Source organism: Manduca sexta, chromosome 20 (assembly GCF_014839805.1).
Source record: "Manduca sexta isolate Smith_Timp_Sample1 chromosome 20, JHU_Msex_v1.0, whole genome shotgun sequence".
In the NCBI taxonomy this organism is placed as follows: domain Eukaryota; kingdom Metazoa; phylum Arthropoda; class Insecta; order Lepidoptera; family Sphingidae; genus Manduca; species Manduca sexta.
The window spans coordinates 2,502,282-2,527,314 of NC_051134.1; the positions used below are offsets into that span (position 1 = coordinate 2,502,282).

General features: G+C 35.6%; 1 protein-coding gene across 5 annotated transcripts in view; it reads right to left on the minus strand.

The window, feature by feature from the left end:
- The window catches only part of LOC115446082 (vacuolar protein sorting-associated protein 13), a 39,468-nt gene that overhangs the window by 11,875 nt on the left and 2,560 nt on the right, over positions 1–25,033 (minus strand). For 2 of the 5 annotated variants that reach the window (XM_037440845.1, XM_037440849.1), the window contains exons 3-43: positions 21,296–21,493; positions 20,294–20,517; positions 19,834–19,972; positions 19,391–19,589; positions 17,113–17,398; positions 16,745–16,859; positions 16,339–16,573; positions 15,969–16,102; positions 15,523–15,646; positions 15,118–15,270; positions 14,750–14,924; positions 14,263–14,456; positions 13,811–13,880; positions 13,629–13,706; positions 13,220–13,370; positions 12,696–12,979; positions 12,396–12,533; positions 12,212–12,314; positions 11,900–12,132; positions 11,421–11,576; positions 9,472–9,711; positions 8,887–9,111; positions 8,380–8,649; positions 7,771–7,937; positions 7,427–7,563; positions 7,152–7,312; positions 6,903–7,049; positions 6,391–6,661; positions 6,140–6,286; positions 5,715–5,908; positions 5,330–5,467; positions 4,942–5,091; positions 4,531–4,614; positions 4,176–4,309; positions 3,577–3,685; positions 3,086–3,283; positions 2,619–2,775; positions 2,347–2,465; positions 2,047–2,271; positions 1,602–1,817; positions 671–724 (exon numbers count right to left, since the gene is read on the minus strand). In XM_037440845.1, the coding sequence (XP_037296742.1) occupies positions 671–724; positions 1,602–1,817; positions 2,047–2,271; positions 2,347–2,465; positions 2,619–2,775; positions 3,086–3,283; positions 3,577–3,685; positions 4,176–4,309; positions 4,531–4,614; positions 4,942–5,091; positions 5,330–5,467; positions 5,715–5,908; positions 6,140–6,286; positions 6,391–6,661; positions 6,903–7,049; positions 7,152–7,312; positions 7,427–7,563; positions 7,771–7,937; positions 8,380–8,649; positions 8,887–9,111; positions 9,472–9,711; positions 11,421–11,576; positions 11,900–12,132; positions 12,212–12,314; positions 12,396–12,533; positions 12,696–12,979; positions 13,220–13,370; positions 13,629–13,706; positions 13,811–13,880; positions 14,263–14,456; positions 14,750–14,924; positions 15,118–15,270; positions 15,523–15,646; positions 15,969–16,102; positions 16,339–16,573; positions 16,745–16,859; positions 17,113–17,398; positions 19,391–19,589; positions 19,834–19,972; positions 20,294–20,517; positions 21,296–21,493 (6,932 nt within the window). Of the gene's footprint in view, positions 1–670; positions 725–1,096; positions 1,139–1,601; positions 1,818–2,046; positions 2,272–2,346; positions 2,466–2,618; positions 2,776–3,085; positions 3,284–3,576; positions 3,686–4,175; positions 4,310–4,530; positions 4,615–4,941; positions 5,092–5,329; positions 5,468–5,714; positions 5,909–6,139; positions 6,287–6,390; positions 6,662–6,902; positions 7,050–7,151; positions 7,313–7,426; positions 7,564–7,770; positions 7,938–8,379; positions 8,650–8,886; positions 9,112–9,471; positions 9,712–11,420; positions 11,577–11,899; positions 12,133–12,211; positions 12,315–12,395; positions 12,534–12,695; positions 12,980–13,219; positions 13,371–13,628; positions 13,707–13,810; positions 13,881–14,262; positions 14,457–14,749; positions 14,925–15,117; positions 15,271–15,522; positions 15,647–15,968; positions 16,103–16,338; positions 16,574–16,744; positions 16,860–17,112; positions 17,399–19,390; positions 19,590–19,833; positions 19,973–20,293; positions 20,518–21,295; positions 21,494–25,033 lie in introns of all 5 variants that reach the window. The other 3 variants (XM_037440846.1, XM_037440848.1, XM_037440847.1) reach the window with 3 other exon arrangements.

Below are 25,033 nucleotides of genomic sequence, written 5' to 3' on the forward strand. Positions count from 1 at the left end.
ATAAACAAGGAACAGATAAATGTACATTGCTCCATGACACAATTTTAGCTCATATAAATTAATGTGATCGATTTTGACTTGGTGAAATAATTATTTTATATTTCTTTATTTACCTCAAATGGTACTTATCAGATTCATCACCATATTTATAAATCAATGGCAATGTAAATGCACCCTAAAGATTTTGGAAATGAACATTTCGCAGTACTTTCTAATTAATTGCACAAAATGTATTACAGTCATCTGACAGACGTTACCACACTGCCGTAAAGCAAACGTTAATATTAAGTTATCGCCTCTTGGCAGATTCAATTCTGCTTTAGAAATATATCATTGCCCACTGGATGTCCGAAATCGTGGGTACATAAGCAGCAAGAAAATTAAAGAGTACATAATCCATGCAATCTACGGACATGCTGTTAAAGTGTCGATAAAATTATGCCTAATTAAATTAATATGAAGCTAGTAGAGTAGGGTCATCGTAATCCATACTTTGTTTTTGTACTGAATTACAAATCAATCTTACAGGTGTTTGAAGTGTCGCTCTGCTTATATACTTGTAATCCAACAAAACAACTGTACATTAAAACAAATCCCACTACCGATACTTTCATATGTGTGCTGACATGTCTGTCAAAACAATTGTGCTAGAAAATACGTTTGCACTTACCGGCAAACAAGAAGTATGACGTCTAATAAATTTACTGCAACGTGAATGTTTTATCTGTAATTTATATATTAATATCAAAACAAAATAACCACATACCAAAAATCCATAGTCTCCATATTTAAACACATACATTAATTATACCGGTCAAATCTACGGGTAGCTAAACACGTATCTAAATATAGAATACAAACATTGTAAATTGTAATCTATCTGGATTATTCTATGACCCCACTGAGCGACTCATGCTAAATACACAAAAACGACAATACGTTATCGAAACCAAATTTCCTAAAGCTATATCACTTTGAGATGAAGCTTGTTAGGTAAGGAAGCGCATCAACCGATTAGGGAATTGTAGCGAAAATAAGGTGAACAAAAAAATCTATATCAAAATATATTGTTGATATACGATCATCTCAAGGATACCTTGTTGGGAGTGCCGGAGTCTTTTTCAGGTTTCTTTGATTTCTGTAATCACGGAATGTTTTATGGCCAATCCATTATTTGGACACAAACGAAGTCAATACATGAAAATGCTTTATCGATAGATGATTCGATAAAAACTTCAGTTAGTACTTTGGCAACTACAATTTGTTAATATAATGTACCAAGATATTAATATTTTAGAAGATACATCAGGATAGTATTTGCTATCTACTTGGCAAATTCGAATAATGCATGTTGCATACATAATATAATGATGACCTTAATTTACATACTTACACGATCGATATGAATTCAAATTTTATTAATGCTGTAAACATTTTTCAACACACTCTGTTAAAGAATGCTTTCTTTAGTATAGAGTAAAATCAAAACCAGTGTATAAAACACACTTTGTCATAAAATGTAGCTCTAGCAAGTTCGATAAAAATATTCAAATAGAATGTGTTGAAACTTCACACGACTTTAGTAGTAGTGCAATACGTACCCTATAGCACAGTGTGAACCCGGTCTTATTCAGCATCCAGAAGGGACAGTAGAGGGACAACATTTGCGTGCCCTCCATGTCGGCACTGTACATGCCGAGGTCCAAGGTCATTACTGAAGGACTGTCGTGGGACTCGAAAGACCACACTGATGGCTCATTTTCCTCGTCGGGTAAATTCTTTGTGCACACCCAACATTTGTCTAGATAGCTTTGAATCTGCAATAACCATTATAATATAAAATTTGCAGGGTATTGGTATTTTATTTTGTTTAAATACATGCTGTTGATATTGTCATTCTATCACTGCCTGACGAACTTAGTTCGTGATATCGTCAGTTTACAAATTGTAAACCCTGATAAAAAAAATAATAAAACAGTATTTAAATCATTATTACAAATCATTTTTGATGGAAACTATTATCGACATAATTAATGATATTTTTACCATAATAACAATCGAAGCTTTATTCGGCGCTAGATGTGACAAATGGAACATCTCTCCTGGCTTGAACACCTGCGTACGCTTGAGACCGAGCTGCGACACTACGATATCGACCGGCAAACAGTTCTGTAACTTCACTGCCGGTTTTAGAACAATATCGTAACAGGATGACGCGAACGTGTGACGATTCGAGTGTTCATAAAAGACTTGCTCCATTGTACCGATTGCCTGCGAAAATATCGAATATAAGTAAGTTGCCACAAACGAAAATATACTATTTAATAATTTGAAAACAACTCCTACCTTGAGGTAGAATTTCTCCCCGCTATTCTTGTCTTTGGAATCGCATTGTAACAGTTTTGTTATCCTAACTTCCTGTTGAAGTTCACGCCAAATGAACGGTGATACAGAAACAGTAAAACCTGCACAAAAATATAATAAGTAATTTAATTTTAGTTAGAAAAAATAATAAAATTATTTAACGAGTATAATGGAATCAACCAATAATCGAATTTATCGAACATCGATTATATTATTAATCGATTCTATCAATATGAAAGTGAAATAAAAAATACCTTCAACCGAGAAAAATATTTCCGCAGTAGGTGTGTGCACAGCTTGCAGCGGCAATCGTAATATATCGCCTGGCTTCACATCGCCGAGCAACCGTACCTCGTTGCCACTCAGAGTCATGTAGTATACCGACACGTTGACTGATAGCGTGTTTGTTACCTATCAAAACAATCGTATTTTAATATTGTATAAAAAGTCCTATTTAGGTATTCTTATTATATTACGAACAGTGAGAATAAAAATCTCCAATAGGACAACTATTCTTGTATTTTTACAATTTTCAAGGTGGACTCGTAGAGAATGTGCATTGATGCCGACTTTGTATTAAAATTGTACAACGTTTGTAACATAAATACCATTAGGATCGCCACCATTATTGTATGTATATATTTTTCTAACACTAAAGAAATTTCCACGCTATCTACACAAGTTGATAAGTACGGATACATGCTAATCGCATAATACTGACTTGCACAACACTCCGCAAGTAAATATGCAGTGCAGCATCTTGCATGACGACGTCGGAGATGAGTCCGCGCGGCTCGACGGCGGCGACGTGCGGCACGTTCTTGTCCAGCGAGCCGCCCGCCTGCTTGCGGCCCAGCGCGAAGTAACGCTTGTCGGCGCGCTCCACCGGGATCTGCACCTCGTCTTCTATCTCCAGGATCTAGATGGGAGTTATTAAAAGTTATCGTCAATCATTTTGAGCTACCTAAAATTAATCATGAATAGCGTAATTACTATTATTTTCGGTTACTAATGGGTCAAGGGAAGTAAAGATGGTAGGTAAGGAACTAACGGCTCGTAACAATAACGTACCTAAGAAAGCATTATTTTTTAAATTAGTGAAAATTTATAATTAATAGCGTAAACTAACAAAAGCATTTTGCATAGATATCTTGTGTTAACAGAATAAAATACGACATTAATATTGTGTTTATAATAACAAGTATCACAAACCTTAACATTCAACTTGAGCGGCGGAGGCGGTTCATTTAATTTCATCAGATTCAGACCACCATGTTTCAGCTGCAACGGAACGCATGCGCCTGGTTCCAGCACCACTTCCCTGTGAACATATTATAATCGGTAATAATTATAATAATATATATATATATATATATATATATATATATATATATATATATATATTATTATAATTATATATATATATACATATATATATATATATATGTATATATATATAATAATATATATAATTATAATAATATATATATATATATATATATATACATATATATATTATTATAATTATTACCCATACATAAGCCTCTATTTTGCGTAAAATTTGGATATCTTCTAGTGGGGAGACCAGTGATCATTATGTATCACACGTATGCTATGTTTGCGCGGAGAAACCTTGTACAGACTTAGTTTGTAACTTTCAAATGAGTTGATGTTTTTGTGAGTGACAAGTCGAAAGCAACACTTATTAAACAAATTAAAAAGAGAGCAGTTTCTTAATTCGATAAATTTTTCTTTTATTTTCGATTATAATAAGCTAAACCAATTAAATCGTATTAAAGCAAAGCAAATACCTGTAATCACTGGAAACATACTCTGCAGTAATGCACACAGAGAAGTCATGGTTGTCTTCTAATATTAGCTTCGTTGTAAGACCGGTGCAGTTGTGAAGCACGTACGGTGCTCCATAGTATTTCTTTTGTGCCATCTAAAATAAAAATAAAACATCTTACTATATACATATATGCGAAAAGATTTAGGCCGTCACATTTTTGTAAATTACGTTGAAATCTTTACTTCAGTCAGCTTGTTCATTATATATGTATATGGAGCCACGAGATTAAATTGAAATCTCAGTAATATTTACTAGCCTCTGTTGTTTTAATATTAATCATTATAATTAGATCAGAATAACATGTATGTACTTACATCATCTATCTTTGACTTCGACACGACTGTAGTGTCTGTTTCTGCCACGGCCGTTGAGAAAGAATTGGCCAGCTGAGTCAGAACCTGGAATCAAAATAATTATATATTTTTTTACTTAATGCTTAACACAGCAGTAAAACTGCTAATTCGATTTTCCGTAAATCAGTCGCACAGTGTAATCGATCCATAAATATACAGACACTACCATTTATATTCTGTAGCATAGACAACATTTAATATTAACTATCATAACTCATTCATCGTCCAAAAGTGACATGAAAGGCAAATGGTGACATATACAAGTGTAAGCTAAACTCTTTTGTGACATGGGAAAGTTGTGGGGCGACCCCATGCTGAAGTCAACAAGAGATGATGAATTCACTTATTTTAATATAAAGCGTGTAATGTAACCTCTATTCCAGTCCTAGTGATAGTGATTTCCAGCGGCTCACTGCTCGATATGGTGATGGTCTTGTTCGCTTGCCTCTGCGCCACGGCCTTGATGTTCGTCGCTTCATCGGACGTATCGATTACTGTATTCTCAGGCGGCCGCATTACCACCTGAGATGTGGAATTAAAAGTTTTATTAGTTGAGGATAGTATTTCCCAATCTCCGAAATTTATTTAAACTAGACAATATTATAATACTTATACATATGGTAAATAAATAAAATATTAATGAAGTATTTCAAATAGTACTACTGTGCGTTGTATTATGCTTTTTTAAATTCAAGTCTCAAAGTCGATAATAACATTTTATCGATAAATTGATTGCTCAGTAGTAACAAGTATTATTTACCTCCATCTTGAGTTCCCACGGCACGTGCTTGTACTGGTAGTCCTTGAGCACCTCAACGGGCTCAATAAGCGGTTCCCAAACCGCACGACCGATATTATAATACGACATTTGCATGGCCCATGTCGACTCCATATAGAACTGTAGGAGAAAAATTTCGTTATATTAATTTATTGGCTTTCCACATATAAACATTTACTATACGTTTAATGTATTCTAGTCTCTTACGCGTCAATTGTGACAGAATTTATCTGTTACCTACTATGTTATTATTAAACTCTGATTTATGGAAAGACCATAAATTTTCTGTATACAGAAAAAATATATGTTTCACATTTGATATAAACATTTAAAAACAATGCAAAAAAATTAACTGCGGAATACTGACATCAGAACTCCAGTCTTTGATCTGTCCTGTGAGAGACGCTTGCATCACCAACACAGGGATGGTTTCGTTACCGATCTCCATTTCCAACGACACTATTATCGATGGACTCGATAGTAAGCATATTTCACCGACTGGTGGTTTTGGCGTCACTTCATCTGAGAGATCTTCTACGTTGATAGCTTCTTCCGCTTCCTCTGTAATAGAATCGATTTATGTTTGTAAATTAATCAATCATAAGGTATCGTTGGAAAGTAAAAATGTCGATTTTTTGGTAACGAATGTTCTATTTTAAGGACCCATTTTAAAAAGTTTGTATGCATATATTTCTTTTTGAACATCTCTTTGTTGCCGATTTTATACTATACCGCATTTCTCTCTTAATTTCACTATAGATATATTTTATTTATAATAAATGAAAAGCTCACCAGTTTTCAAGAACCAATGTGCATTTGGTCTGAATGGCTGAATGTCCCATAGTTTGTCGTAGAATATAGCTTTATTTTCTTCCTCTGTATTATCTTCTTCCCGACTTGTCATCGTTGCTAACACACGATTTAGAAGTGCAATTATATCTGTCGGCAAGAAAGAACATAACAAATTAGTAAAACTGGCATCCCGAATTTATCTAATTTAGTGTTATGGATTTAGTTGGTCGATATGTATGAGTAATTGTTACCGGGCGACACGGTGAGCTTGATGTCGGTGAGCGAGATGTCGACGTGCATGCCGCTGTCGGGCGGGCGCGACAGCGCGAGCGAGAGGTGCGCGGGCGCAAGCAGGTAGCGCGGCGGCGGCGCGGCGAGCGGCGCGCCCGGCTGTGCGCCCGCCTGCGCGCCCGCCTGCGCGCCCGCCTGCGCCAGCGTGCGCACCACCATCTGCAGCCCCGACACGCCGCCCTCCGCCACCATGCGCTCCGAGCTCTGCCGCAGCTTCAGCCGGCATTCCATCTGCACGCGGCGCATGGCAATCCAATACATACATAACGCATTCAACTTACCACTATGGTCAGATATTGTAAGAAGGTTATATACCCTGTATCGTCTTACAGTAAAAAAAGAACACAAATCAAAGACCCGATCACAATGAAAATGACCCTTCAGTGAATTAAAATTTAACGAATAGAAGCAAAACAATTCAATCAACGTCATAATATTTCAATGTACATAGAATTATGCAGAAAATACTCACATTTAGTACGAGAGCATCACATTTCTTCTGTTCTAGTGATTCTACGAGAATAATATCTGGTTGTTCAATTTTTATGTTGACGGTCATCATAGCCAATTTCGGTGGCTCCGTGGTTACTGGCGTTGTTGCAATCGACGTTTTCTTACGCTAAAATTTAAAAACTACATTATAAACGTGCTACGAAATTGTGTAAAAAACGATGAAAAATACATTCAAGTATCAACACATTTTATATAATAGTTATCTTACCGTAACACTGTCCATAGACCTTTCTGCCGATTTGACTGGTTTCACCTCTTCTTTCGGTTTCGCAGGCGTATCGTCCGCCAAACCGGTCGTCATAAACTCCGCAATTTTGTTCAAAAAGTCCATAGCCAATATCAAGTTGAAACTGAATATTCTCATATCAACTGTAAAATGTGTTTTAAAATGAAATATAACATCGACATTAACAATACAATAACAGTAAATGCTATACAAATTAATAGAAAATATAGGATTAGGGTATTAAAATTTTAACTTACTGAATGTGTCTGAATTTTTCATGGTGTATGTAATATCGATCATACTGCGTATTTTCTCGTGAGTCTCCATAATCGTTTCCTGCGATCCGTCGTCCGGGTCTTTAATCTCATGTCTTTCCCTACGCCTTTCCAAGTACCTTGATATAAGACCATATTATGAGAATGCGAAACGTATTTATATGAGCATATCCACCGTTATTTCTCTAGTCATTATAAACTACCTTACAAAGAAATATGCTATATTTTTCTCGACACCAAACAAAGTGATTTGACAAATTTAAGGAGAATCTAAGCTACCTAACTCGCTACAAAATTAAAGTATTATATTACAACAACATTAGTACCTAGTGATTTTGGCTCCCCTGCCGGGTCTTGTGTCGTCGAGGGTGCAGTCGACGAGCAGCACGGAGGTGTGCATGGAGTTGTCTGAGTACATTTTTCCCCTGACGGAGAGAAGTGCCAGACAGAAACGCGCCAGCTCCACGTCTTTAACGAACATAGTGTCCTCTGACTGCAACAATATTAATGTTATCGATACTATGATAGCAGTTTATAAAATTTGAATACAGTTTTTTTACACCACGTTGTTTCCCGTTTTTTAAGTCCCTAACGTCTGTATACCCTACACCGGCATACCAACCAAAACCATCGGTGGCCTTCTTCAGCGCATACGGGATGGCCCCGGGGTATCTTGTTGCACTGAGATAGCTGCTCGGCATCGTCCCTGCGCGATACCGGATTGCGCCACCTCTCTAGTTGACGGGGCTAAGATACTCCCAAATGCTAAAAGCCACTTTTGGCGTTTACGACATCGATAGACCAACTACCCGCATTGTCGTTCACCTCAGAGCCACTGTAGTCGAGCGAGCGGCCCCAATATATTTGATGAACTTCGCCGATTCTCGATAAAATATATTATAGGAAATGTACCTAAAAACCAATAACATACTTACACTCATTGTGTTCATGAGGTCTATAACGAAACTGTCCATAGTAAACGAGAATTTGATGGTGGTCCTTGGTTTGGTGCTCTCTTTGGGAGTGACAACAGCGGTGGTAGATTTAGTTGGCGCCTTGCTAACTTGACTCTTGACCGTTGTCTTGGACGTCGATTTGGGAACATTCTGCTGCGATTTCGGCTCTTCGACGCTCTTTTGTCCTTCTTGCAGGTTTTGATTCAGGATTTTCATAATACTTTTATAGTCGCTGTGTCCGACTGTGATCTGCGTTGGGATATAGAATTGCATTATTCTCTTGGAAAGTTTTATTATGGATCAATGAAAAGGGGACCAAAAAAAATTAAGTAAATTAATTAAAATATTTCGGGTAAACTTTCGACGATATTCCCAGCACAGTTTTAGTTAATAAATAACAATAACAATAGTCACGCATCAGTATGTCACCAAAATTTAATTGGACAAGATACAAAACAAGCAAAATTATGATTTCCTACAACTTACCGCAATAGTCTTCATCCTTCCAGATATATCTAAATCAGGCAACGTCTCATACCACGACGAGAGACTGCGCTTCACAAACAGTTTGAAACTGGTCGGTCGCAACAACTTCCTCTCCTGGTGGAAGTCTTGCATGTCTTGCTCATGGTCTTTCAGATGCACGCACGACACCCTCATGTCTTCTAAATCGAGGGTCAGCTCGTCCACTGTCACTTTGTTACTTACGTCCTGTATGGATAGATAGAATTTAGGTTTATAAAGTAACAAACGGAAAAAGTATTGTATGGATTTGTTTTCTTTTACAATATAAACTGAAAATGGTTCTTCAATAAATAAAAATCTATAGACTTTAAAAATTTTGTCATATAAAATGAATATATTATGATAGGTACTAATAAGCTATTGTTTGATTGAAATCATTATTCATTACCCTTCTTCGCTTCATCATATTCAAATATAAAATTAAGACAAAAAATATTTCAAGAACTCAATAACCAAATCACAAAACATTCTGTCCATATAATCTATTTTTACTTAGATGAAATTGCCAACTCCAAATAATTTTTAAATAACATATTATCCACTTACAAGCGCAGGCATATCGACGAATCTATTGCTAAGATTCATGCGACCCAAGTCGACGAGCATAGCGTTCAAGCTCTTGGAGTTCTCCGGCACGAGTATGATGGGTGCGGCGAGGCGCACCTTCAGTAACAGCTTGGTGGAGTTCTCGTACGCGCTCTGAACGTTCGCCTTCGCGGCGTCCGCGGCCTGCGACGACGCGTCGATTATAGCTTGTTGCGCTGTTTGGAAATTGTTTAGGAATTCCTGAAAATAATATACTTATTTAAAGCATTTTACTAATACGTTCTTATCTATATATATAAAAATCAATTGCTGTTCGTTAGTCTCGCTAAAACTCGAGAACGGCTGAACGGATTTATCTTATCTTGGTCTTGAATTATTCGTGGAGGTCTAGGGAAGATTTAAAAGGTGAGAAAAATTCGAATAATTGCCGGGAAAATCCTCAAAACAGCATTTTTCTATTTCCCATACAAACGTTTTCTAATTAAAATGGAGAGTCAATTTGTAATTTATTACCGCTGCATAAAGTTCAAATTCGCGTGCGCGTTGGAGGATCGAATATCGCGTTCTGAAACTCAACAAAAGTGAAAGTGAATCGCGAACGCGACAAAATTGCATAGTCTCAAAATACATAGTACATAAATAGTGGTCGGCTTCGAGAAACTCAATTTTAGCTAACTTCAGTTGTTAATCTATACTATTATATAAAGCTGAAGAGTTTGTTTGTTTGTTTGAACGCGCTAATCTCAGGAACTACCGGTCCAAACTGAAAAATTCTTTTGCGTTGGATAGCCCTTTGTTCGTGGAGTGCTATAGGCTATATATCATCACGCTATACCCAATAGGAGCGGGGCAGTAATGGCTAATCTCAGGAACTACCGAAAAATTCTTTTTGCGTTGGATAGCCCTTTATTCGTGGAGTGCTATAGGCTATATATCATCACGCTATACCCAATAGGAGCGGGGCAGTAATGGTTAATCTCAGGAACTACCGGTCCAAACTGAAAAATTCTTTTGCGTTGGATAGCCCTTTGTTCGTGGAGAGCTATAGGCTATATATCATCACGCTATATTCAATAGGAGCGGAGCAGTAATGGCTAATCTCAGGAACTACCGATTCGAACTGAAAAAATATTTTTGTGTTGAATAGTCCTTTGTTTGTGGAGTGCTCAAAGTTATATATCATCACGCTATGACCAATAGGAGCGGAGCAGTAATGGCTAATCTCAGGAACTACCGGTTTCAACTGAAAAATTCGTTTTGTGTTGGATAGCCCTTTATTTGTGGACCGCTATAAGCTATATATCATCACGCTATGACCAATAGGAGCGGAGCAGTAATGGCTAATCTCAGGAACTACCGGTTTGAACTGAAAAAATATTTTTGTGTTGGATAGCCCTTTGTTCCTGGAGTGCTATAGGCTATATAGCATCATGCTATAACCAATAGGAGCGGAGCAGTAATGAAACATGTTGCAAAAACGGGGAAAATTATGAGTTTTGAGAGCTTCCGTTGCCTGCGCTGCGTAAACGGTTAAAGTTATGCAATAATGATGTATGACGGGATTGTTTCACTTAAAAAGTTCTAAATAATATAACAAAGTCCCCCGCTGCATCTGTCTGCCTTAACGTGTTAAACTCAAAAACTACCTAACGTATTAAGATGAAATTTGGTATGGAGACAGTTTGAGACCCTGGGAAGAACATAGGCTCCCGGGAAACTACTATTTTTATAACGGAAAACTTTAGCCTGAAAAACTTTATAACGCGGGCGGAGCCGCGAGCAAAAGCTAGTCATTAAATAAAAAAGAACTATATTAAATTGTATAAGTAAATTACTTCGAGGCTCATTAATCTTGTTTCATCGAACAACAGTTTGCTTAAACCAGTCAAAGAGACTCTGATTGAACAAACGCTTTAATCATAAAACACAACATAACTAGCAACACTCACCAACATAGACGTGACGAACCAGTTGAGGAACACGATGCGCAGACAGTTGATCTGCGCGTCGACGGACATGTTGACGTCGCTGACGTTCGGGTACGCGTCCAGGTTGTACATCACTATGTGCAGTTTCATGACGTCTCCGCCGAGCACTTTCAGAATCTGTAGAAAAATAAACCATGGCAGTTTTGACACTTCAAATTATGGTATTTGAGATGATAGTCTTACGTACTTCTTTTTAAATGAATTTACGTGCACATTTTTCTCAATTCCGCACTAAAAGCTGACAATATTTTTTTTTTTGATAAAATATATGTTTATGCTGACACTACACTTGACGCATTTGTCAAAATGTTTGCGCTATGGGGCAAAGCAATATCGGCTTTGTATTATTTACGTACAAAGCTGATATTGGATTGTCCAAATACCGTATTCGGCCAAATACGTCAAGTGTGATGACACAGTTAAACTAAATCGAAACACACCTCTTTATGTATAGTAACAGGGTTTAGATCCTCCACTCTGATATTAGCGACGGTGCAGTCCACTTCAGTGTAAGAACTCTTCAGTATGAGTCCAGCTGCCGCTCCTTGCAACTGTACCACGGACAGCGGTCGCCTGTCAGTCGCGAATTCGATCTCTATAGCTCCGATCTTAACGTTTATTTTAAGTTGGATACTCTCGATCTGCTTACGGCGGGCTGGCTTTGTCACACTTACTGCAGAATAAACCATAACAAATTAAAATATATCTTAAAGATGATAAATATAAAAAATAATATGCTAGTAAAATATTACCTTTAGATTTCGCAGCCGAAAACTCTTCATCTTCAAGAATAGTTTCCAAAGGTCCGGCATTAGCTGTCCTATCAACAGTACTTTGTATGGCTTGCAAGCGAGTCTTAAATGAAAAAAACAAAACATTATTTTTTTTAATCAAATATATATATTTATTTATTTTTTATAAAGAAATGGAACATACCTGATATTCATTAACTATGATCAAGATCTCGTTTAACCCTTCTAGGTGTAGCAAAACACGCAAATTAGTGAAATCAAGTTCGATCATTTGTTCGACAGATCCGTAGTGACTTCTGAATTCGGGACATTTTTTATCGACCTGCAATACCAAATTACTTTAAAACCTAGTTCTTTAAACATAGACATTACACCGAGATTACATACAAACGAAAGTGCACCAAATTGTTTTAAAACCTAGTACTCAAAAAATATACATTCATCTGACATTATATACAAGCTAATGTACATAAAGATTACTCACGTTCCTATACGTAACAGTGAACAAATACTGATTTCTGTCTAACGAAGGCGTGTCAGTAATCTCGTCCACAGGCGTGGCCATTATTTCGGGCGTCTCGACCATCGGTATAACTTTGTGTCCCACTCTGTGGTGTCGCATGTCGACTGCGCCGAGCCGCACCGTGGCCTCTAGTGTGAAGGTTTTCTGAGTTGCCGTCAGCTCCAACAGGCTTAGAGAGAATACCAAGAATTTGTCGTAGGCTTTCGACGAATCTGTCGTTTTGCGGTTTATGCTGAGCACTAGTTCTGTTGACAATACGTAAATTAGTTAATTTTCCTTTCAAATATATTAAACCATGAATATAATAACTATCATAAGTTTAGCACCCACATTCATGGCTTATTGCAAAGTAATACTTTTTTATTTATATAATTATTTTTTAGCAATATCACCAAGTACTTCACTTATGTATAAAAAAATCTCACAACTACAATTTATTTTTATTTTGTTACAGTCTACTCATTCAAAAAAAATCTAAACTATACCTTTCATGATAAAGAAGGCTTCAACCTCAGTTAATTGGACAGTTTGTTCTTCACTCTTCCTTTCTTTAGAGCGAGCCGAATCTCTCTTTTGCTTTTCGACGGGATCCAAATATTTAAGCAGAGACAAACTAGATCCTTTGGACTCACTCGGCTGGAGATATTAAAGATTAAGCATTCCAGATTATAAAATTGTAAATAGTAATCATACGTAATACATACATGTCTAATCCATTAAACACCAAAATTCATACACACAAATTTACTAATACAGAAAAATACATTGAAATATCTAAATCAATATCTACACAATCTATAGGTTTAACTAAATAATAAACAACATCCAAATAGGAAAATAATCTAATTAATCTATTGATAGATTGACCACATGTAATGATTAATTAAAGTTTACCGCGTCATTCGTCTCTTGAATGAGAGCTTGTGTAACAACACGGCCGGTCATAACGTAAGCGAATTTGTAGAGAAATATCTTTGAATAAAAGAATAAGGTACTTCTGAATATCTTTGTATTATGCTTAACACCTAAACCTACGAGACATTAGAGCTGTTTGAAATATCGATAATATTACCAACCTTCAACTGAGTCGTTTCCTCGGATTGTGGTAGCGGCATGCTGACCAATATTTCGCATAGCGTAAGTAACCTATGGACAATCAAATTTGTCATCATTATACCTACAAATATTTATATTATTATTTTAGATTCTAGGAGACGGCGCGGTACTAAATTAATTGCGCAAAAAATGACAATCATAAATATAATATAATAATTTTTCTTACTTTAGGGCAACAGTCGGCAACCTTTTGGTAGGCAAGGGCCACAAGGTGGCAAAATTAACTAAAGGCGGGCCATATGTACAACATTAAACCTAGAAACCCTGCTTTAGATGCGCTTACTCTTAATTTAATATAATTATTTTCATTGTAAGCCTTTATTACAAAACAATCACGGGCCGCAAACAGAACGTTCGCGGGCCGCGTGTTGCCGACCGCTGCTTTAGGGTATAGGTCCTAAAGAAGTCTTACCTGTCCTCAGACGCACTGATAGCGATTTTTTGCAACTCTCCCCTAACTTTAATCTTCGGCATGCGGGGATCGTCAGTGATCAAACACTTGTGTATTTGTATGTCCAAGTTCGTGGGCTGCAGTAAATGCAGAGGTGTAGCTTCGTTTGAAGCTATCGCCGTTTGCCAGTCTTCTGTTGCCGTTGCTATTACGATCTATGACATAAAAAATATCAAGTCTGATTTATTCTGTCATCTTCTCTTTATCGATAAATACGTAATCGCTTACGAATATCGATATTTTGAATTCATAAATTGAAGTTAAAAAGATTGGTTAAGAAGATTAAAGTGTGATCCACAAAAGGGCAATAACAAGGGCGAACCATGTTTGCCATTGGTAATTCATTTGGAAAGAAAGGATAATAACCAAGTTATAATCAATAATTTGTTTGCAAAAATAATATTTATATACTCCACACTTTAATCGACATTTGGCATTAAATATCTACCTGCATCTCAGTGAGTTTGAGAGCCATTTTGTCGTAGCTGTGGTGAGTGATTTCCTTCAGTATATCCTCGTCGGCGAGCCCCTCCTTGTACATCCTGGCGACGTCGAGCGCCTGCGAGCGCGGCTCCGACTTCACACTTATGGCACCGAGTTTGACCACCACACACGGCTCGTGACTGTGACAACATAGGCTAGGTCTTACGGATGATTAAACTTGACTGCGTACATATGCGTTCCGTGTAAGCGTTTCGTTGACAGTAACAGTCGAAATTACTATTACTTTAACTACTATTATGGCTTTTATTTATCATTTCACTGTAACAATACATAAAAAAAAAATATCTGGAAAAAAAACGATTTATAGTTTACCCTCTGTAAATTCCAGTCTGAGGCACAATAATGTACGAGGCGGCGATATCGACGTCCAAGTCGATGAATGTGTGATGATGGACGGCATACTGCATGCCCAAAGCTGATTTTTCCTTCAATTCTGACATTTTATTTTCGGCTGCTGCTTGCAATCTATAATAAGAAAGAATTAAATTTGTCGATAATTATAATTTTGTATAGCCCAACCAGGAAAATACTAAAACACGACATTGTGCCGTAAAATATTGAACAAATTTTTTCCACTGACAACGCTAAGTTTACGCTAAAAAAGTGACGCCCCATGCAGTATTTATTTCCCAAGTCCAGGTTATCTATCGATACGATGAATTTTTCGATATCGTACAAAATTAAAAAATTTTCTAATTCTATTAGATGTATACATACGTAGTTAAAGCTGTAGATTCGGTGGGTGGTTTAAACACATTGACTATTTCGATGACCGTTTGTGCGTCATAGACAATTTGTAATGGTCTGGCAGATACCTTCACCCGCTGGTCGCATGTGCCATCTGTAAATTATAATTTATTTATTTATATACATTCGGGAAACAAACAGAACAATATTAGCTAAAAAATAAACAAAGACTAAATATCACACATTCCAGCAAAATTTCCACAATAAGGTAGCACATGTTAAGCCAAAAAGTGAACAAGCACTGGTACAAAAACAATAAAAGTTATAAAACAATAATAATAGCGTCGGTAATATTACATAATATAATTAATACAAATTATATTATTATATTATGTAATATTACGAAAAAAAATCTTTTACTATTCTCGTGCAACAACATATCGATGGAAGTTATTTTTTAATAACCCTCATCTTACCCAAGGGATTGGTTTCGAATATAACGTTGAGGAGATTAACATCTTTGGTCACTTCTTTAGAAATGACAAGTTGCGGTTCGAAATCTCCTTGGCGCACTCCCGTCACACTGAAAGCTTGCATTTGAACGTCCACTCTGCAAATTAAACATATACGTATATATTTTAAAACATAACCACTGGGACGATTTAATAACAAATTTAATAAAAGGTAAAATTTTTGAAAATAAAAAACCAAGCATGTTTTTTCTTGAAAAAGTCGACAAAGTAAGTTCTATCAAATTATGTACTAAATCTTCACATTCATCGCCCATTAGGTAAAAAATATAGTTTCTAAACCTTTAAAATACTATTCCCATCAATAACGTCTCACCTCAGAGCATTAGCACTGGGCCGTTGTTTCATATCGACCTCCACATTATCGACACACGCCTTCAATACTTCGACATCATCGTTGACAGCCACTTGCATCCTGTCTAGGCGGAAGTGGCTCTCTATGGCCACGTACTCGGTGGGTAGATGCAATGGCGCTGTATTCTCTTGGTAGTCTATGGCACGGAATAGTTTCTCCTTCTCGTCCGGCGTCATCGCCTTTTCGAATTGTTTCACTAAAATTAAATTGTGAAGTTGGTTATTTTACAAATATTTTTTATATAAAGTCTTTATATTTAAAACATTGCTTTAGATAAAGCACCGCAAATATAATAACTGAATGGAATATAATTGTTACAATATTCTGAAGTTATTCAATAAAATTTAATAAGTAAGGATTATCTTACTTATAGCAGTTCCTTCAGCCAATTCCTCATCTTTAGAGCCGCCTCCGTACCACCATCCACTGAACCATCCTTTAGACTTCTTCGCCTCTTGCTCCAATTTGCCCAATCTCTCCACCTAGAAATGAATTAAGAAATTTCATCTATAAAAAATCTAGGCACAGCCAAAACATACACCCAAATAAAAACATATTTATTATTAAGCAACACTACAGGTATATACGTAAAAATTAATAATGATATCTTTTGAAACTGGAATATAAAATTATTTATATTGCTAATGAAACATCCTGTATAATCCAGTACGACACAACTAAAAAAAAAAAACAAGTTTGTTCCTCAATAGAATGGAAGAATTAACAACAACCAACCTCCAACTCTATCCTCTGCCTAATAACGACTAAATTGAACAAATCGAGTGATTTCTCAGCTTTCTCTAATACCGTCGCCTGATCGGAAGACACTTTTCCCTTACTAGTCAGCTTGGACTGGTAGGCGTTCGCGTAGTCCTTGCACAACTGCCTGTGCGACAGCATGTGCGTCCAATCCCAGTTCCTGCGACGTCTCTTTACTTCCTCCTCCAAAATACATTTGTACGCGAAGCCCCACCATTCTTTGTAGTGACCCCTGTAGGTCTTTAGGTCTGGACGGTATTTCCTGTCGAAAAAAGTTATGATATAGCCGTTTCCAAAACAAATGGCGTTAAAAAGTACAAACACTGAAATGAAACACAACGAGCACATTCACAGAATAAACCTACATCAAGCAGGTGTTTCAGTGTGATGATTCTGTATAATGGCAGTCAACAATTCAATGATGAAATCCACATCTCTACAAAAAAAATTCTTTGTGGATTGAGTTTTTCTTTATTACCATGTTTACTTACGGCCGATTACAATAAACGATACCAATCTTAATCTTCGATCCGATCACAAGAATAAACTAATCAAAATAAGCATTTTTTAAGATGCCAAAAAAGCTGTGTCCTGATTAGCCCACTCACGCGATCAATAGAAGAAGAGGGATCAAGATCGTTTATTGAAATCGACTGTAAAATAGCCACAAACATCAAATTATGGAAAATTATTTTTTCTTAATTCGGCCCTGCACACCCCTATTTGCTTAACGATGACGTCAACTGTCAATAAAAGTTAAGTGCCCTATCCATTAGTTAAGTAAACAACTCACAAGCATTACCTTTGACCTACAATGCTCTAAACACATTTTGCTGATCGTTCAGCTCATTACAGCCCTACAACCGATAGTAGCTCTTGTGTCTTGACCTACTTATTAACATACTGCGTAAACTTAGCGAGTTGTTATTTCAATACTACTCTCGAAACGTTTGCCATTTTAAAACAATACTTTAGTCGCTTTTCTAGATTGGATAAATAAGAATTCACTTTTCGATTCGGAAGATATAGCTAAGTTGTTTGGGATTGAAATATCCGAAAAAATCGATAGAGTGGTAAACTCGCCCTTTAGTATCGTCCGACGCGTATAAAAACATAAAAGTATTGTCATAGAAGTCTTAGAGTCTGACCTTCCGGCAAAAAGTCCCAAAGTTATACTGGCTCCAATCCATCGTAGATGTAAAAGCTACAAGAATGTTTGAGTAGACAATCATAGTCTACATAATATTATTATATTATATTATATAAATAAATTAATCAAATAAATATTGACAGTATTCATGCGCAGCTAGCGCCGCGATGTCTGTTAAACATAGACTCAAAATGAAGCTCTGCACGGAGACAAAAGTTTATGTACAAGTATTTGTCGAGAAAGTTCCACCGTTTTCGATAGCAAGTTTAGGTAACTCCTATGAAAGAGATCAAGACTCACATAATGTACATAAATACTTCTCCCGCTGTTGTAGTCAACAAAAAATTACCTAGTTCACCTGGCAACAACCGACTAATGAATTGCGCAACGGATTTCGTCCTGTTCTTTGCATAAAAAGTACACTATATAATAGACTGCAATGCAGGCTTTGTAAAATGCAGCAGTGTATTTATTAGGTCGTGTTAACCTACTTTTGTTCGATATTGAGTATTCTTTATAGAGCTTTGAAATGAACCTGATATTTGAAGGTACGTTAGGGTCATTCCTTTTTGTTTCACCCTGAGAAGGGAGGAACGTTATGTTAATATGATAGTATTGGTAGTATTAACATAAGGTTCCTCAACCAAATATCCAAACCAGGGTGAGGTTGAAATTCGCTATAATTATGCTTTACTACATTGATTACGACGTTTGAAACTTAACTGGTCGGAACGAATTTTGATGACGGGTTTTACATCATCATGTACAATTATTCAAAAATCGCTATAAATTGACTACATGTTACGCGTATTCATTATTGCCTGGTACACATAACTACGAATCAAATCCATTTATCTAGTCCGCTATTGTTAAATATTATAAAAACAAGTAAGTTATCCAAAATCAAATCAAATTACTCAAGTTAGTTACACTTGGTACAATGATCTTCAAGCCGGAACACAACAGAGAATATACACTGCTGCTTGGTGGCAGAAATAGACATTACGGTTGTACCTACCAAAGCGCCCTCTCACATCACACTTACATCGGAGACCTGCCACTAGTATAATCGATTTATATCAATACGTTAAAAAAAAAACAAACCTGTAAGGTGCTCCTTTGCTCATCCGATCCATGGAGTCTGCCAACAGCATCATATCCTGGTACTGAGCCTTCGTGAGGCTCACAGACAACTGTTCCATGTGTAATGTTAGAATCACTTTCGGTATACTGAACTTCGGCGTGTCACCTTCGGGTTTCGGGTTTAGTTTCAACTTTGCCGTCGCATTTATCGGCCCGAGAGCTGTTGAAATAACATACAACGGTTAATAAACAATTTTTTATGAATGTTCCAATATATATGATAATTTTTGATTTGTAAAAGCTAAGGAAAAATAATATTAATTTCAACTAGCTGTACTAGCTGTCCTATAACAAGATTATTGGAAGATACTTTATGCATTATGAATAACTTAATTTTGACAAACTTTTTTGGTTTACATTCGATTTCAACATAAATACTAATCTTTCTATCAGAAAAATCTCACCATATTTATAGAAGGAAGGTTGTGATGATTTCGTGGCGATTTCCGTCTGCAATTTAGTTTTGATGTCATCGGCGACAGATTTCGAATACAGCTCGGTTGTGGGATTCCAGTAAATTGCTAAGCCCTCCAAATCTAGAATCTAAGAAATTATATATACACTTATTACAATTTATTGAATGATGTAAGCGTTTAAAAATTAAGACTATATTTATAACTGAGATAAAGGCGGTAACTATTATGTAAATAATTAAATAGAACAGAGTAATCCACAACATTGAAAACAAAGAACTTATAAGTTGGTCAAAATAAGAGTGCAGAAACCCAACGTTACATATCCAATAGCAAGGACAGAGCATCTTCGTCAAATTCTTCTTCACACTTATAATAACAACAAGTACCATTCTCTCCGAATCTAGAATTTACACCTGTAACAACACTAAGTTGTTAAGGTCTAGTTTACCTTGAAGATCTTCGTGACAGCCTCCTGTATAACCGCTTTCTTCCAATTCTCATCAGTGGTGTGGACAGAGAGGTTGTGCAGTGTGATGCCGCAGGAGAAAGGCGCCTTCGGATTCGTTATACTATCCTCGTACCGCACATGTATATCGGTTATCTTCAACTGCACGTTCTTTATTATCTGCGTCACTAACTTCTCTACGAATGTCTCGTCCAGTTTGTTTTGGTCTATTGGAAAATGCAAAGTATTATGGAAAATGAGATTTTGTTTTTGTTTGGCAAGTAAATTTATCTTTAAAAGATGTGTAATGTAATTTTGAATTTTTTTTTTTCAAAATGTGTAGTTTTTAGTGTTATACCTGTAGTCCATAATCTATATATTCTTTATCATTCTTACAGACACAAATGACATTGCTTCCTTGGTCAATAGGCAACATACATAAACAACGTGCGTTGTGCCAGCCCTACTTAGGACAACATGGGATAAGAGCAAAAAGGATAATAAGAGATCAAATAACTAAAACCTTAAATCATTGTAAATATGGTTCATTATTGACACTATATTGACTGCCAGTCTGTCAACTTGGATTATATCATCAGTTATCGCTTCATGGCAATGTTACTCCATTCTACGTAATAAAAACAGCAGTATAACTGCCGGTGTATAAACTAGGTCGTGATTTATTACTCATTCGCAAACCTATTACACGATTAGAATATTTAGCTTTTTATCTATAAAAAAATTAATGACTAGAAGATAAGCCGGTGTAGATCGAAGATACGATGGAGTCTGTACAGAAAAGATAACAGAAAGTTTAAGATTTTTAGTAATTTTTCAACCAGAGTTGATAAGTTACTAAATCGTGTCACTATATCACAAAGAAAACATAATTATTTTTCATGTTTTCTGCGCGTGTATAAATAATAAATTTGATTTATATTTTTAAATGGTATTGTAAATATAAAAATGTCTATTAATTATACTGAACAATCTGATTAACATTACCTTTTTCCGCTTCTTTTTTCTTGGCCTCTTCAACCCGAGCAAGTTCAGCCTGCTTGGAGGCCAGGGCCATCTTCTCCTCTTTCTCAGGGTCATATTTAACTTCAGCTGTAGGATTGACGATAAGAAAGAGCCGTTCTATCGTTGCTTCAACGGATGCCCCGTATAAATTCTTCCATGGTATTTTGAGAACAAGCTTTCCTGCAGAGAATTTTATGATAAAACATTGATTACATAAATTAGGGCATTACCGACCGATTGTACTTATGTAATGATTCTCTAAAAAAAGCGGTACCGTCTTTCAGTAGTATTTTAAAATGTTTTGGAAGTTCCGAATTACACCCTTAAACTGGAAGTAATAAGCAAAATGTGAAATGGCAGATTCAGACAATAGAAGTGAAGTTGTGAACAATATTTCTAAAACATTTTCCGAAATTTAAAAATGCAACGTATCCGCAAAAAGTGAAAATGAATGAACATACAAATCTAGGCCATTAAATTAACAATGCCGACATAACGATACTAATTGAATTACATAGACACGACTAACAGACGCACTCCACACAGTTCATTAAATCATTGTAATTCCGTATGAGATTACACATGAGTTATTCAAGCTAAAAATAGTTCCATTATTAACAGTTGTTATGATTCTATAATTGTTTATCAGCCATGTTAGTCCGAATATATACAAAATAAAACTACAAAGATTGGCAATAAAGGAAAGACGCGCCTTCATATTTCAATCAAAAGTCTAATAATCTCTAATATGATTGCGCTTATGAATTTCCGTCTAGAATAAAGAACAACGTGCAGTTACAATCTAAAATAAAGATATCACAGAAATTTGAATCAAGCAGGTCGAACTCATTATTAGGAAGCTATATCAATTGAATCCTGAATCTGCAAAAAGAAGTTTGTAATAAAGGTTTCCGTGTTGTAGTAAAGTTTGGCATATTGGTTCAACGAACTGTCGCATGTGAACTACAATCAGACGGTCGATAGAAGACACAGTGGCGCCCAAAGTATCCTACATTCAGAATTCTGCCAACTGGTACAATAAAAATAAAAGGTTTCAAAGACTCTTGAACAAGCATCTTTTATGGATGAGGAAATTTTAAAAATTGATTGTTATAGTAAAATGGATACATACATGCATGGGATGCTAAAATCATTCCTTTTTCATTTCGCTCTAATGAGTAAAATTATATGTTATCGACCGATCAATAATTATTAATTATCACTATTTGATAATCTTTGGATAACGTAGTTGACACCAATTCAATCAATCTTAGATTTTGGTTTTAGCAGTGGATAGATAGATCAAAAAGAAAAATTTGAGGATTAATCTAATTCGAACCATTAGAATCTACGCCGAGAAAACTAATTATAGCAAATCAACAAAACATATAAAAGATTCACGCTGAATAATAATAGATTTCTAGCAAGCAATAAAAGGGAAAGAAACTGTTCGAATTTTCAAAGGTTTGGAAGATGTAGTATAATATTACATAATTTATATTTTATACGTATGCATACAAGTATCGTGTTGCATTTCTTATCAATTCAGTTTATCTATCCATTTATTGAGTATAGCAAACTGATGTCAGCTGATAGTAAAATTCACTTTACGTGATAAGGACACGAAAATAATTTCATACATACAAATATCAATGCAAATAAATATTTTGTTTGTTTATCACTATTGATTACTCTTTGACAAATGTAATGTTTAATACCTACAAGTTAGGAGCTTAAATCAAAATCTTATATTTTACCGAAACCATTCAACTCAAGAATTGGTAATAATTAGTGAATGAATTACAATTAATTGTAAACGGACACTGACCTGAGATAAAAGTAATTAATTGGAATTAAATCATTATAGGATTAATTAATCTTTGTTTACCGTGTCCAAGCTTGGTATAATAAATTATGGCCACGCGAGAATAATCAATGACTTATTGATTTTCTTACACCAATTATAGCCTTCGAAAGCGGTAGAAGTTGCTAAATGATTTATAAAACTATTAATATGCAAAGAGGTTCTACTACAAATAGGATAAGACCTTTGGAAATAAGTAAAGGACAGACAAGTCTTCTCGACAAGGAAAAGACAGAATATTTTTTTCTATAATAAGTACTAACTATCAAGTTCCTAGAGTAGGTACACGGTTACAACGTAAATACTGTGGAGGGAAAGTGGTAAGTAAAAAATAAATTAAAATCTGGCCCATTACTTATTTATTATAAAAAGCGCCAAGGACGACAGCTGTATGAAACTTTCTCCATGAAAATATTTGTCTACTAAAACCATGGCGTTACGCAACGTTTAATATTATTATTGTGAAAGTCTATAGGAAAAGATATAATCTACTCATTCGTTCTCTTTCGTAGTTAGGTATGGAAGTAAAGTTAAAAATTAATCTTCGGTTTTCTGCATACACATCTTAGGTTCGATAACAAAAAATATTTTTCCGCGCCTAGTTCTAATAAACCAAACAATACTATCCATTCATTTTTGGCTTCACAATACAAAATGATAAAGCAAAAAACCTACAAGGCTATGGTCACTACAATGTTTGTATTTTAGTACAAATCTCTGCATATTTAACATTGGGTTGGTCCAAAACTTGTTTACATAATAAAATAATAATATACACTGTTACGGCGGAAAATAATACAATTATTTTAATTGTAACAATCGGAATTACGTAATATTAGTGGGATGCAGTCATCCACCTAAGGTCATGGGCTTATAAACTATACTTGACTGGCTTAAAATGTTTCGGAGATGACCTCCATGGCTCCAGCGACTATTCGAATGTGAGGGGAAATGTCAAGAGTTCAATAACATAACAGCATCGGATTGAATGTGTTTACTAAATATCTGGTTCAAAACTTCGTATAGATGCCAATCAGTATGTTTTTAGATTTTCATGTCACATTCTAATATAAAATATTTTTGCGTTAATGACCGATTTGGATATGAAATCGCAAACGAACATGAAACCAGTACATAAACATGATAACGCTATAGTGGAGCAAACACATTAACATACTCGATGCGCTATAAGAATAGAACAGCTAATTCAAAACGAAGTGATAACTTTACCCATTCATTGCTTACATGATGCAGACGTGGGAATCGTGTTTAAATCCTACATTGTTGTTGTCAAAAACTTATATTCAATGTCTTTGTTATGATTGAGGACATGGGAATTGATGTAATGGAAAGAAAACACAAGACATTTATCGGAACCAGTTCCAAAATTAATTGAATCATTCGTAGGGCTTTATAGCAATAAAATTAGTTTACGAAACTTGTTACGTCCTAGCTTCCACAACTAGATATAGCTAGACAACCAAAACTTGTGTAAATAGCGATTAGAAACAACTCCGTTAGTTTCTAGGATTCGGAATTTGTGCCCACTGTACCAATAGGCTAGAACTCTGTCATTAAGGGCTGGAAATAAATCAATAAATTATCTACTTTAGTTAATCTTATAAGAGGAACCACCGTTTATAAATAAGATTACGTCGATGTTTTCTTTGTTTCAAAAGAATCTATTTCTAATTGTAGGCTTGACCTAAATATTCGGCCTAAATAGGCATTATTTTATTAGTGCTACGGTATTAAGATTTACGAAAAAGAAATTGTATATATCTAGCTTCGCAATAATATAATTTCGTATTACTGTGACCTAAATGAAAAGATTAGAACGAAAACACGTCCTGTTA